This window comes from Drosophila serrata, unplaced genomic scaffold, assembly GCF_035046125.1.
Source record: "Drosophila serrata isolate PLE 108 unplaced genomic scaffold, ASM3504612v1 contig_337, whole genome shotgun sequence".
In the NCBI taxonomy this organism is placed as follows: Eukaryota; Metazoa; Arthropoda; class Insecta; order Diptera; family Drosophilidae; genus Drosophila; species Drosophila serrata.
This window is the reverse complement of record NW_028257235.1, coordinates 1-16,462: the sequence shown is the minus strand read 5'-3', so window position 1 is coordinate 16,462 and position 16,462 is coordinate 1. Positions and strand designations below refer to the sequence as shown.

The window sequence follows — 16,462 nt, the reverse complement described above, 5'->3', positions numbered from 1 at the left end:
CTCTCACTCGTATATATGTCGGAACGGGCCGGATCAGACAACTATATCATATAGCTGGTAGGAATGATCGGAAAGAGTTAACAAAAAATATTATAACATATTCAGTTTTCAACAGAATTTAATAAAAGTTAAAGTATAAGCATCTTATATTATTCTTCAATATTGTGTAAAGTTTGTAATTGTAACTGTGTAAATTTTATGAAAATCTACTATATCATATAACTCCCATAGGAACGATCGAAAAATTAATACAATTAAAAATTATAACTTTTTTAGCTTTCAACAGATTTTAATAAAATTTAACATATAGCCATTTTATATTAGTCTTGAATTTTATGTCAAATTTTATGAAAATAGGACGACTATATGATATAGGTGTCATACACTCGATCGTGAGATGTAGAGGAAAAATACAAATCTGTGAATCTAAAACTGCAAATATAATATGCTTATGTATCTTCCAGCCTGGTATTGAGAGATTTCATCGACAACTCGTACTGCATTGCTGTCACCATTTTCTGCCTGAACACCAAAAACTGCCATATCGCTGCCTTTATTCACGTACTTGCAGTTATATTTAATCGATTTCACGGAATTGCAATATTCTACGTTGATGTGCGCTTTGTATGATTTTGACAATAGTGGTGAGTATGGAACCACCCAACGATTGTCTACCTCAATATCACCAATTCTCATGATTAAAAATGCCGAAGTCCCTCCATCTTCAGTTGACCGTCTCCTATACAGAGGATACAGAGGCTGCAAATGCTCGAGGATATCGCTTGGAACACTTCCCGTCTAACATGCATGGTGAACTTGGGTTGAGGGTACCACATGGGCCATGGATCATGTTCTTGATGACAACTTCATGCAAATCCGTATCAACCTCGGCCCGTGGAATCTCAGCGCATATAACATCGTCGATTTCGTCTGGAGTAATTTTATCATACAGCCAAATCAGTATGTGCGCATGCGGCAATCCTTTCTTCTGCCATTCTACTGAATACATCCAGCACCGCACAGATCCAAAAACTCCTTGTTTCACAATGAAATCCATCAGTGACTTGAGCTTTTGTCTGAAAACACGGGCTGTGATGTCATGCCTATCCCTATATGATTGTCCAGGAAATAACAGCTGTACTATCTCGTCCCAAGCTGGATTGCATGTGAAGGTGATAAATAAATTTGGACGGCCGTAGCAACGAACATATGCCATGGCATCTTGAGCATATTCATGCATGTGGCGTGGACTACCTATGTATGAGGATGGCAAAATCGTGAGCTTTCCAACGTTGGTTGTATTACGGTCATTCATCACAGCATCCCGCAAATGGATATATTCCTCGGACCGAAGTTTCGTCTGATTCAATCGAAGAGGCCTGACAGTATATGCAGACCTGATGCATCCGGCCAATAACGACATTCGATTCGAGCTGTAATCAATAGTTGGATTATATCTGAATGCAAGACGATTGTATTGCAGGTTTTGATCTTCTGCAAGCTGTAAACGCGCTTCAGCTACCCTTGCCCTGTCGCGTTCATTATTTTGAGAGTGAATCAAATCGATTGCTGCAGAACGCGACTGCCTAACTCTCAATCGTTTTCTGTCAAGCCTATCTGCTCGTCTTCTGCTGATTCCTCGTTGTGCATCTGTATTGCTTTCAGCCGCTCAGTCTCTCGGATGAAGGCCCGTTCTTCGTCAGTCATATTCGTAATCATACGTCTGTTTGCTTCTGTATTGCGAGTACGACGACCCAAACTCGACTTCTTGGGTGGCATGACTTCGTTTCTTACTGAACCTGAACAAAAAAACAAAATTTTTATCTCCAATTTCTTCTTTCAATATGTTTTGAATGTTTGACAGGAAATGCTTTGATTCAGCTGGCTGCCTGTAGAGGGCGCAGCAGTAGGGGCACGGGGAAACGCTAAAAAAAATTGATATATTCGCAACCGCAGATAAGCTATCAACATCAAAAGTAGACAATAACCGAGCTGGAACCTCAACGCATGTTGTGTAAAAATTTGGGCTTAAACGGTTCAGAACTTTCCAAGTCTATGAAGGGAGTAGACACGAACAGAGCATTTTTATATATATAGATTTATATTGTATGGATTCCTAGTCATCGAAGTTCTATCTGCAAGGGTATATAAACTTCGGTGTGCCAAAGTTAGCTTTCTTTCTTGTTGTTAATTAATTCATATTCATATGTATGTATAATTGTTGTTTTTTACTTCAGAAATAGTTGCCCTGTATATGGTTGCCGATAAGCAACCGAAATATATTGGAAAACACATAAAACTTTTTATTAACACCACTCCTCCTTGAGCTCCTAAAACAGGCTTAAAAAAATAAAATAAAATAATAGGAATTAAGCCTCAAACGGTATATGAACTCGCGCTTGCCTTTTTCTTAGACGGGTGTTCTAACCTCTGAGCCACACGTCACAAAGTCATATAGCAAGGGAGAAAAATAAATAAATGTCTTAAGGGACTGCCGGTGTCTGTTAAACATTGAGACACAGGTTCAATCCCCAATTGGTTTTTTAATATCCTTAAAATATGTGTATGGTTTACTACAATAACAATTTAAATGTAAATAGAAGTTCGTATCAAATACAAACAAAATCATCTTGTTAGAAAGTCAAAATTTAATTGATTTTAAAATTGAATTTCATGATCAGTCGAGCAGCGCCGGGAGGAGTAACCAGGTGAGTAGAAATAGTATACGAGTAGAAACAGGGAAACTTTGTATAATACATAAGAGAACATGCCTCGCTGCACCCAATGCAGAAACGTCTCTCGGCTGACAGGGTCGTTTCTCTCAATACGTTCCCAGCGGAGAAGGCAGTACTCTCCGAAACTGGGACAACCAACTCTCGGGGTCAGTCTTTTCCCGTTCCCGGAAAACTTCACTCTCGCATTTGGGAAGCGTTCCCGGGTGACGGGAGCGGCTTTCCAAATTCGAAGTTTCGACTTCGAAAGACTGAAAAAACTTTTTTTTTACATTGTAAAACAACTTAAATGTAAGCATTTATTATATATAAATTTATTTATGCAAAAGAAAATTGCTATATTAATTTTCTAAACGTTCCTAAAATTAAAATCGAAATTCTAAAATATTGCAAAATGAGTATATCTCAAATATTAGATTAGTCTTTTTATTTTCCCTTTGATTCAAAAATAAACCTGTAGAACTGATTTATAGGATATAAAATATTGCATTTGAGTTGGATCAATGGGGATTGAAGTTTTTAATTTATTTATTCTGATTAACGAAATCATATTACATAGAGAATCAAGCAATAGGGAGTGCAGTTTGACAAAAAATATGACAATTGGTTAATTGTAGAAGTTTGTAAACAGAAATTTAAGCTTATTATACAGTTTCTTAAAAACTCAACCGTGGAAATCAAATTAAACTCAATTTATAAAAATATATATTAATAATAATATATATATAAACATATATTTATAATATTCCAATTATTATTATAATAATATTATTTCTACATGCTTATACAATTAACGGTTATACCCTAATATTTATATATGTATCTTTTTTCATATATGTACTGGTCTGTAGTTAGATTTTATACCTAACTAAAATGCAAAAACCAGTATGTTGCAGCGTTCTTTGGATTTTACAACTAATTTTTGCAAAATGTACATTACCTATTTAGTGTTTTCACACTATATTTATAAATAGCAATGCTTACCTAGTGCGCAAGTTTAAATTACTCGATGTGTTTGGTGATTTTAAAGAATATTTTACATTTGTTGCGGCACTATTACCATTAGTAAGTTGACTTGCACTTGTACGAGGTAATCGTGGATTAGCATTACCATTTAAGGATCGCGGTACACTATTAGCACTTGTTGCTTGTACTACTGCTGGAACATTTGTATTGATATGTATAAAGAATAAAATCGTTATTGCGAGCGTCGTTCGGCCGATTAAACTATGCCGCCATTTTTTACTATGAAACGCTATCATGGCTAGAAATATATTTTTGTATCCAAATCTACAGGTTTAACCTGCAATCAAATCAAATGTTTATAGGATTTGTTTAAGGCTTATTTAAGAAATTTCATTCAGTAAATAATAAAATAAGTTATGGGGGTCTTAAAGAACTAGGCAAATCATGACGATTTTTCAAATAAATAATATCACTTGACCAATAACACTATTCTTTTCTATTCCTAATTATTATACACATTGGAATATACAAAATACATAAGAGTCCATTGTATTTAGTTTTGTCTTTGCCTTTCTGCAACTTACAAGAGACTAACACATTCGGTGAAATTTGTATATTTATGTTATAGATCTTAGTAGCAATGCAACAGTAAACATGCCTAGAAACTCACCACATCTATCTTTGTGGAACTTGTTTACTCTAGTTGAAAGTGAGAGTTGAAGTGAGAGAAACTGCATCGAAAAAATCTGTATACATATATGTATACAAATTTGTTAATGTTGAATTCAAGTGTTTATACAGTGACGCACTAAACTGTTGGCACAGTTGTAAACTTGAACTTTAAGTGTCATTTCGAGTTTTTTTTTAGAAAATTTAATATTTTTTTTTTAACATAGTTAAATTAATCATTTCGTTATTTAAAGGCCTCATTTGCTTGGTTTTTTCATTAACGTACTAAAAACTATTTAAATTTAAAGAAAACTAGAAAGGAAGCTAACTTCGGCACGCCGAAGTTTATATACCCTTGCAGATAGAACTTTTATGAATAGGAATCCATACAATATAAATTATATATATTTGTGTTAAAAAACAATGAATTAAAACCTGCTTTCATTTCATTCACCTATACATATTATATTGCAGTTTTACATTCACAGATTTGCATTTTTCCTCTACATCAAACGATCGTTTGTATGGCACCTTTATGATATAGTCGTCCGATTTTCATGAAATTTAACACAAAATTTAAGACTAATATAAAATGGCTATACCTCAAATTTGATGAAAATCAGCTGAAAACTGAAAAAGTTATAAATTTAATTGTATTAATTTCTCGATCGTTCCTATGGGAGCTATATGATATAGTTGTCCGATTTTCATAAAATTTTGTGCAAAATTGTAGAGTATAGTAAAATGGCTATATCTCAAATTTGATCCAATTCTATTGAAAACTAAAAAAGTTAAATTTTTTTTTGGAAAAATTTTCTGATCATTCCTATGGCAGCTATATGATATAGTCGTCCGATCCGGCCCGTTCCGACATATATACGAGTGAGAGTATATATAAGGCTAACTACAAAGTTTCATTCAGATAGCTTTAAAACTGAGAGACTAGTTTGCGTAGAAACGGACAGACGGACAGACGGACATGGCTAGATCGACTCGGCTGTTGATCCTGATCAAGAATATATATACTTTATATAGTCGGAGGTGCCTCCTTCACTGCGTTGCAAACTTCTGACTGAAATTATAATACCCTGCAAGGGTATAAAAACAACTATTTTCGTGAAACAAAACTCTTAACACACTTCTTATTGTTTTATTTTTATACCCTTGCAGGGTATTATAATTTCATATATATATTCTTGATCAGGATCAACAGCCGAGTCGATCTAGCCATGTCCGTCTGTCCGTCTGTCCTTCTGTCCTTCTGTCCTTCTGTCCGTCCGTCTGTCCGTCTGTCCGTCTGTCCGTTTCTACGCAAACTAGTCTCTCAGTTTTGAAACTATCTGAATGAAACTTTGTAGTTAGCCTTCTATATACTCTCACTCGTATATATGTCGGAACGGGCCGGATCGGACGACTATATCATATAGCTGCCATAGTAATGATCGGAAAATTTTTACAAAAAAATTTTTAACTTTTTCAGTTTTCAATAGAATTGGATCAAATTTGAGATATAGCCATTTTACTATACTCTACAATTTTGCATAAAATTTTATGAAAATCGGACTACTATATCATATAGCTCCCATAGGAACGATCGAGAAATTAATACAATTAAATTTATAACCTTTTCAGTTTTCAACTGATTTTCATCAAATTTTAGGTATAGGCATTTAATTTAAGTCTTAAATTTTGTGGTAAATTTCATGAAAATCGGACGACTATATTATATAGGTGCCATACAAACGATCGTTTGATGTGGAGGAAAAATGCAAATCAGTGAATGTAAAACTGCAAATATAATATGAATAGGTGAATGAAATGAAAGCAGGTATTACTTCATTGTTTTTTAACACAAATATATATAATTTATATTGTATGGATTCCTATTCATAGAAGTTCTATCTGCAAGGGTATATAAACTTCGGCGTGCCGAAGTTAGCTTCCTTTCTTGTTTTAAATTTAAAATAACTATTAATATTTCGTCGGTAGTCCTTTCTGTTTAATCACGTCCGCAAGACGTCTGTGCATAGAATGCTAAAATTTTTGAGTAACTTCTGCTGAAATATTCAGCCATTTTTTAAATAATGCCTTTTTAAGGTCTTTTTTTTATTATGTTATGTTTTTTTTTATTCGTCTATCGAGTTCCTCCCACAAATGCTTTGATCGGATTTATGTCCGGTGACTGTGGTGGATGTAGCAGTATATTTGCTCTATATTGATTAATCTTTGCATTTTCAACTTTGAGCGTTTTTTTTAAAGTTTTCTTTCAAAATGTTGAGGTAATATAATTTATCTATGATACCCTCGATGAACACGGATCGTCGGACATGACTCTTTTACAGCGTTGCAAACTAGTGGGTTTTTAGTGGCGAATTCACTCCGAATATGTTCTTGATAATTATCACCAATCGAGTCGATTTTGCCTTGTCCTTCACACAGCCTGTGTTAACCAATATCTCTGAGACCATAAAAGCTAACATTACCATAAATCAAAAAGAGTTACAACACCTTTTTAATTCTCTTAAATCTACTAAAAATAATGGTCATGAAATTTAAAACATAGTTAAAAAAAATAGTAAATAATAACTATTAACTAATAAACTGATAAATAATAATAAATAATCTAATGTAAAGTTTCATATTATTTTCAATGTAATTTTTTATTATTTCTATGATTTTCATAAAATTAAAATATATGGCATTGTAAACAATTTGTATATCGGAATAGTTAAAAAAAAGGTAGTGTAATATAATTTCAGTCAGAAGTTTGCAACGCTCTGAAGGAGGCACCTCCGACCATATAAAGTATATATATTCTTGATCAGCATCAACAGCCGAGTCGGTCTAGCCATGTCCGTCTGTCATTCTGTCCGTCTGTCCGTTTCTACGCAAACTAGTCTGTCAGTTTTGAAGCTATCTGAATGAAACTTTGTAGTTAGCCTTCTATATGCTCTCACTTGTATATATGTCGGAACGGGCCAGATCGGACGACTATATCATATAGCTGCCATAGAAATGATGGGATAATTTTTACAAAAAAAAAATAAAACGTTTTCAGTTTTCAACAGAATTTAATAAAATTTGAGGTATAGCCATTTTATATTAATCTTAAATTTTGTGTCAAATTTTATGAAAATCGGACGATTATATGCATGTCTAGTAAGTGGGTTAGAATAAAAGTTTTTAGTTTTGGAAGGCTATCTACATTCGCACACAATACTCTAAAAGGTTCAAGAAATACAAAAGAGGTTTTACATTGCACTATGTGGAATTTGACCCGTTTTCGTGGCCAAAATTGAAATTTTTGAAATTAAGAAAATTTTTACTGCAGGTTTCTTGTATAGTGAACGTTAAGACTATAGGAAGGTATTTTAGAAAAGTGGGCGTGTCAAGCAATTTTCAAGTTAGAGAACAATTCAATTTTGGAACACAGGATAAATTTCTTATTTTAAATGTGTTCTGCAAATTTGGTTCAGATCGACTAATAAATATAGAAGTTATTTAAGAATAACATTTTTTTTGGTTTTATTTTTCTATGTCTTCATTGTTAACTTTATCATTGTCATTAATTTCATTATTATTATAAAAAAAATATTTATTGTCGTCTTCCTTTACGTCGATATTAGTTTTAACGGTTAACAAAACCTTATATTCTGCAGAGTTTGATTATTCCACAATATATTTCCGGAGGAATTGAACCTCCCTTGCCTATGCCACACTACTAGCAGTTCTCCAATTATGACCAAGATATTGCTTCCGAATAATTCAAGTTACGCAAAAAACCGCAAAAAACGTGCAATGAGCTTATATATTATATTATATTATTATTATATTATATATATTATACTAGCTGTACCCTGCCACGTTTCTCTGTGGCATATTGTGGTTAAGAGGGCACTTCTGAATACATCAATGTTCCGGCAAAATCATCTTCCTGGCATAAGGTGAAGAAGGCAGTCAGAGTTGTCGCTGGCGGATTCAGGACTCTTTCTTGCACATTTCTTTCTGTGAAATAGATACGTTGACCATTCTCCAAATGGACTGCCAAGTGAACTAAAGCTGGATAGCGTTCATGAATGGGGAACGAACAAATTCTCCATGCAACCTCGTTGCTGCTTTTGTATCTTCCAGCCTGGTATTGAGATATTTCATCGACAACTCGTACTGCATTGCTGTCCCCATTTTCTGCCTGAACACCAAAAACTGCCATATCGCTGCCTTTATTCACTTACTTGCAGATATTTTTAATCGATTTCACGGAATTGCAATATTCTACGTTGATGTGCGCTTTGTATGATTTTGACAATAGTGTTGAGTATGGAACCACCCAACGATTGTCTACCTCAATTTCACCAATTCTCATGTTTAAAGTTGCCGAAGTCCCTTCATCTTCAGTTGACCGTCTCCTATACAGAGGATATCCATCGTCCCCTGTTACGGTGTTGGCTGTAAATGCTCGAGGATATCGCTTGGAACACTTCCCGTCTACCATGCATGGTGAACTTCGGTTGAGGGTACCACATGGGCCATGGATCATGTTCTTGATGACAACTGCATGCAAATCTGTATCAACCTCTGCCCGTGGAATCTCAGCGCATATCACATTGTCAATTTCGTCTGGAGTAATTTTATCATACAGCCAAATCAGTATGTGCGCATGCGGCAATCCTCTCTTCTGCCATTCTACTGAATACATCCAGCACCGCTCAGATCCCAAAACTCCATGTTTCACAATGAAATCCATCAGTGACTTGAGCTTTTGTCTAAAAACACGGGCTGTGATGTCATGCCTATCCCTATATGATTGTCCAGGAAATAACAGCTGAACTATCTCGTCCCAAGCTGGATTGCATGTGAAGGTGATAAATAAGTCTGGACGGCCGTAGCAACGAACATATGCCTGGGCATCTTGAGCATATTCATGCATGTGGCTCGGACTACCTATGTATGAGGATGGCAAAATCGTGAGCTTTCCAACGTTGGTTGTATTACGGTCATTCATCACAGCATCCCGCAAATGGATATATTCCTCGGACCGAAGTTTCTTCTGATTCAATCGGAGGAACAGCAAACGTTGTTTCAATTTTTGCATACATATCGACAATGTACTGATGAAACAACTGACGACATTTCAATATATGATTGCAATCGGTCCTCCGAACCATTAACCTGTATGAGTAAAAGTTCATCGCGCAGCCGCGTCTCTCGGATGGAGGCCCGTTCTTCGTCAGTCATATTCGTAATCTTACGTCTTTTTGCTTCTGTATTGCGAATACGACGACCCAATCTCGACTTCTTTGGTGGCATGACTTCGTTTCTTACTGAACCTGAACAAAAAATAAAATTTGTATCTATTATATATTGAATTCAGAATTGACAAACCTACATGATGATTTAATGATTTTTTGCGCTGACGCTAAGTCTGGCCAAAATATTGTCGACACGTTGTGCTTTCTATAAAACGGTATTAAACGTTTTTTAATGCACTCTTTTTGGTAAACCTCTGCGTTTATTGTGCCATTTGTGAAAAATGGGCTGGTTTTTAGGCCACATGTGCAAATTGCCTGCCATTTTCTGTGCAGTAATTGTGCACAATTTTTTGACGGACGTGTTCTTCAATACGAGACATTGCGAAATGTGCAAAACAAATAGTGAAAAGAGAACATGCAAACAACGCAGAATTAATAGAGCTTTCTAACGGTGCACCGCATGGCATGATCGAAAGCTCCCACTGAGAGCTTTTCACAATTGAAAGTGTGCAGTTTCTTTTCAGTACATTCCTTACGTGGTACATGAATATTGAGGTGACTCAACAAGTCAGCACTTTCCACGTCACCATGAATGAGGTTATAGATGAAGGTAATGCTAAGCATAGTTCTATGGTTGGCTAAGGATGGTAAGTTAATAAGGAGGAGTCTATTAGTGTAAAAAGGTATTCTTTGGTTTGCATCCCAATTAAAACCGATTAAAGCGAAAAATAAAAAGTTGTTTTAAACTGATTGGATGCGTTTACAAAGGACGCCGTACTGAGGGCTCCAAACTCAGCATCCATATTCAGGGATAGGACAAACATAAGAGGTATATAAGGATTTAGTAACATAGGGGTCATTGAATTCCATTGACCACCGTTTAATAAATCCAAGCACACCCCTGTCTCTATTCACCATAGGCGAAATATGATCATTAAAGTCATGTTTTGGGTCCAAGCGGACGCCCAAATCATCAACTGAATCAATTCTTTCCAAAGAGCAGCAGTTCAGCGTGTAAGTAACAAGCTTAGGAACGACACGAGAGAATAAGCTTGCATTTAGAAACGTTTAAGTTTAATAAGTTTACGCGGCACCATGTTGGAAAATTGTTAAGATCTGTTTGTAAATCCGATTGGCAGGCGACGTCCTTGCATAGCACGCAAAGCCTGACGTCATCAGTGAACATATGTAAGTACTCTGGAGTTAGTCAAGACTTTGGGCAGGTCATTTATAAATAGTATAAACAATAAGAGTCCCAAATGGCTTTGTTGCGGGACGCCAGAAGTAACCCTAGAAACATTAGATAAAATATTTTTGAAAAGGATCTTTTGCGTCCTGTCATTCAGATAACTGGAGATCCAATTAAGAAGATTAATTGGAAAACCCATTAAATCGACTTTCCTTACGAGGAGAGAATGGTTAACAGAGTCAAATGCATTACTGATTGATTTATTTATTGATTTATTGATTTATTGATTTATTGATTTATTGATTTATTGATTTATTGATTTATTGATTTATTGATTTATTGATTTATTGATTTATTGATTTATTGATTTATTGATTTATTGATTTATTGATTTATTGATTTATTGATTTATTGATTTATTGATTTATTGATTTATTGATTTATTGATTTATTGATTTATTGATTTATTGATTTATTGATTTATTGATTTATTGATTTATTAGATTTATTGATTTATTGATTTATTGATTTATTTGATTTATTGATTTATTGATTTATTAGATTTATTGATTTATTTGATTTATTGATTTATTTGATTTATTTGATTTATTGATTTATTTGATTTATTGATTTATTGGTTTGTTCATTTGTTCATTTATTCGTTTGTTCATTTATTCATTTATTCATTTGTTCGTTTGTTCATTTATTCATTTGTTCATTTGTTCATTTGTTCATTTGTTGGTTTGTTCGTTTGTTCATTTGTTCGTTTGTTCGTTTGTTCGTTTATTCGTTTATTCGATTTGTTCGTTTATTCATTTATTCGTTTATTCATTTATTCATTTGTTCGTTTATTCATTTATTCATTTATTCCGTTTATTCATTTATTCGTTTATTCATTTATTCATTTTTTCATTTGTTCGATTTATTCGTTTATTCGTTTATTCATTTATTCATTTATTCATTTGTTTGATTTATTCATTTATTCATTTGTTCATTTATTCATTTATTCATTTATTCATTTATTCGGTTTGTTCATTTATTCGTTTGTTTATTTATTCGTTTATTCATTTGTTCATTTATTCATTTATTCATTTATTCATTTATTCGTTTATTCGTTTGTTCATTTATTCATTTATTCATTTGTTCATTTGTTCATTTGTTCATTTATTCATTTATTCATTTGTTCATTTATTCGTTTGTTCGTTTGTTCATTTGTTCGTTTATTCGTTTGTTCATTTATTCATTTATTGAGTTTATTCGTTTATTCATTTATTCATTTATTCATTTGTTCGTTTGTTCATTTGTTCGTTTGTTCGTTTGTTCGTTTGTTCGTTTGTTCGTTTGTTCGTTTATTCGTTTATTCATTTGTTCGTTTGTTCATTTGTTCATTTATTGATTTGTTCATTTGTTCATTTGTTCATTTATTCATTTATTCATTTGTTCGTTTGTTCATTTATTCATTTGTTCATTTATTCATTTATTCATTTGTTCATTTATTCATTTGTTCGTTTATTCATTTGTTCATTTATTCATTTATTCGATTTATTGTCGTTTATTCATTTATTCGTTTGTTTATTTATTCGTTTATTCGTTTGTTCGTTTGTTTATTTGTTCGTTTGTTCATTTGTTCGTTTATTGGTTTATTCGTTTGTTCGTTTGTTCGTTTGTTCATTTGTTTCGTTTGTTCGTTTATTTATTTATTCATTTGTTCGTTTGTTCGATTTATTGATTTGTTTGATTTATTCGTTTATTCATTTGTTGGTTTGTTCATTTATTCATTTGTTGATTTATTCATTTATTCGTTTATTCATTTGTTCGTTTGTTGAGTTTGTTCGTTTATTCGTTTATTCGTTTGTTCGTTTATTCGTTTGTTCATTTATTCGTTTGTTCATTTGTTCGGTTTTTTCGTTTGTTGGTTTATTCGTTTGTTCGTTTGTTCGTTTATTCATTTGTTCGTTTGTTCGTTTATTCGTTTATTCATTTGTTCATTTATTGGTTTGTTCATTTGTTCGTTTATTCGTTTGTTCGTTTATTCGTTTATTCATTTATTCGTTTATTCGTTTGTTCGTTTGTTCGTTTGTTTAGTTTATTCATTTATTCGTTTATTCATTTATTCATTTATTCGTTTGTTCGTTTATTCGTTTGTTCGTTTGTTCATTTATTCATTTGTTCGTTTGTTCGTTTGTTCGTTTGTTCGTTTATTCATTTATTCATTTGTTCATTTGTTCGTTTGTTCGTTTGTTCGTTTATTCATTTGTTGAGTTTGTTCGTTTATTCATTTATTCATTTATTCGTTTATTCATTTATTCATTTGTTCGTTTATTCATTTATTCATTTATTCATTTATTCGATTTATTCATTTATTCATTTATTCATTTATTCATTTATTCATTTATTCATTTATTCATTTATTCATTTATTCATTTATTCATTTATTCATTTATTCATTTATTCATTTGTTCATTTATTCATTTATTTATTCATTTGTTCGTTTGTTCATTTGTTCGTTTATTCATTTATTCATTTATTCGTTTATTCGTTTATTCATTTATTCATTTATTCGTTTATTCGTTTATTCGTTTGTTCGTTTGTTCGTTTATTCATTTATTCGTTTATTCATTTGTTCGTTTGTTCGTTTGTTCATTTGTTCGTTTGTTCATTTGTTCGTTTGTTCATTTGTTCGTTTATTCATTTGTTCGTTTATTCATTTATTCATTTATTCATTTATTCATTTATTCATTTATTTATTTGTTCGTTTATTCGTTTATTCATTTGTTGATTTATTGATTTATTCATTTATTCGTTTATTCATTTGTTCATTTATTCATTTATTGATTTATTCATTTATTGATTTATTCATTTATTCATTTGTTCGTTTATTCGTTTATTCATTTATTCGTTTGTTCATTTATTCATTTATTCATTTATTCATTTATTCATTTATTCATTTATTCATTTATTCATTTATTCATTTATTCGTTTATTCGTTTATTCATTTATTCATTTATTCATTTATTCATTTATTCATTTATTCATTTATTCATTTATTCATTTGTTCATTTATTCATTTATTCATTTATTCATTTATTCATTTTTCATTTATTCATTTATTCGTTTATTGATTTATTGATTTATTGATTTATTGATTTATTGATTTATTGATTTATTGATTTATTGATTTATTGATTTATTGATTTATTGATTTATTGATTTATTGATTTATTGATTTATTGATTTATTGATTTATTGATTTATTGATTTATTGATTTATTGATTTATTGATTTATTGATTTATTGATTTATTGATTTATTGATTTATTGATTTATTGATTTATTGATTTATTGATTTATTGATTTATTGATTTATTGATTTATTGATTTATTGATTTATTGATTTATTGATTTATTCGATTTATTGATTTATTGATTTATTGATTTATTGATTTATTGATTTATTGATTTATTGATTTATTGATTTATTGATTTATTGATTTATTGATTTATTGATTTATTGATTTATTGATTTATTGATTTATTGATTTATTGATTTATTGATTTATTGATTTATTGATTTATTGATTTATTGATTTATTAGATTTATTAGATTTATTGATTTATTCGATTTATTGATTTATTTGATTTATTGATTTATTGATTTATTGATTTATTGATTTATTGATTTATTGATTTATTGATTTATTCGATTTATTAGATTTATTGATTTATTGATTTATTGATTTATTGATTTATTGATTTATTGATTTATTGATTTATTTGATTTATTGATTTATTGATTTATTAGATTTATTGATTTATTGATTTATTGATTTATTGATTTATTGATTTATTGATTTATTGATTTATTGATTTATTGATTTATTGATTTATTGATTTATTGATTTATTGATTTATTGATTTATTGATTTATTGATTTATTGATTTATTCGATTTATTGATTTATTGATTTATTGATTTATTGATTTATTCGATTTATTGATTTATTGATTTATTGATTTATTGATTTATTTGATTTATTGATTTATTGATTTATTGATTTATTGATTTATTGATTTATTAGATTTATTAGATTTATTCGATTTATTAGATTTATTAGATTTATTGATTTATTGATTTATTGATTTATTGATTTATTCGATTTATTAGATTTATTAGATTTATTGATTTATTTGATTTATTTGATTTATTCGATTTATTGATTTATTCGATTTATTCGATTTATTAGATTTATTGATTTATTGATTTATTGATTTATTGATTTATTCGATTTATTGATTTATTCGATTTATTGATTTATTGATTTATTGATTTATTCGATTTATTGATTTATTGATTTATTGATTTATTGATTTATTGATTTATTGATTTATTGATTTATTGATTTATTGATTTATTGATTTATTGATTTATTGATTTATTGATTTATTGATTTATTCGATTTATTGATTTATTGATTTATTGATTTATTAGATTTATTAGATTTATTGATTTATTGATTTATTGATTTATTGATTTATTGATTTATTGATTTATTGATTTATTGATTTATTGATTTATTGATTTATTGATTTATTGATTTATTGATTTATTAGATTTATTGATTTATTGATTTATTGATTTATTGATTTATTGATTTATTGATTTATTGATTTATTGATTTATTGATTTATTGATTTATTGATTTATTTGATTTATTGATTTATTCGATTTATTGATTTATTGATTTATTGATTTATTCGATTTATTGATTTATTGATTTATTGATTTATTGATTTATTGATTTATTGATTTATTCGATTTATTGATTTATTGATTTATTGATTTATTGATTTATTGATTTATTAGATTTATTCGATTTATTGATTTATTGATTTATTAGATTTATTGATTTATTGATTTATTGATTTATTGATTTATTAGATTTATTGATTTATTCGATTTATTGATTTATTGATTTATTGATTTATTGATTTATTGATTTATTGATTTATTGATTTATTGATTTATTGATTTATTGATTTATTAGATTTATTGATTTATTGATTTATTGATTTATTGATTTATTAGATTTATTGATTTATTGATTTATTGATTTATTGATTTATTGATTTATTAGATTTATTGATTTATTGATTTATTGATTTATTGATTTATTGATTTATTGATTTATTGATTTATTGATTTATTGATTTATTGATTTATTGATTTATTGATTTATTGATTTATTGATTTATTGATTTATTGATTTATTGATTTATTGATTTATTGATTTATTGATTTATTGATTTATTGATTTATTGATTTATTGATTTATTGATTTATTGATTTATTGATTTATTATTTATTGATTTATTGATTTATTGATTTATTGATTTATTGATTTATTGATTTATTGATTTATTGATTTATTGATTTATTGATTTATTGATTTATTGATTTATTGATTTATTGATTTATTGATTTATTGATTTATTGATTTTATTGATTTATTGATTTATTGATTTATTGATTTATTGATTTATTGATTTATTGATTTATTGATTTATTGATTTATTGATTTATTGATTTATTGATTTATTGATTTATTGATTTATTGATTTATTGATTTATTGATTTATTGATTTATTCATAGCGATTGG

The 16,462-nt window shown here is 29.4% G+C and overlaps 1 protein-coding gene across 1 annotated transcript in view; it reads right to left on the bottom strand.

Annotated features, from left to right (window-relative positions):
- Positions 1 to 4,329, bottom strand: part of LOC110185535 (uncharacterized) — a 156,177-nt gene extending 151,848 nt beyond the window's left edge. Inside the window, exon 1 of the mRNA XM_086837977.1 lies at positions 3,717 to 4,329. Coding sequence (XP_086694103.1) covers positions 3,717 to 3,994 — 278 coding nt within the window. The 5' untranslated portion in view covers positions 3,995 to 4,329. The remainder of the gene's footprint in view (positions 1 to 3,716) is intronic.
- Positions 4,330 to 16,462: the final 12,133 nt, after the last annotated feature.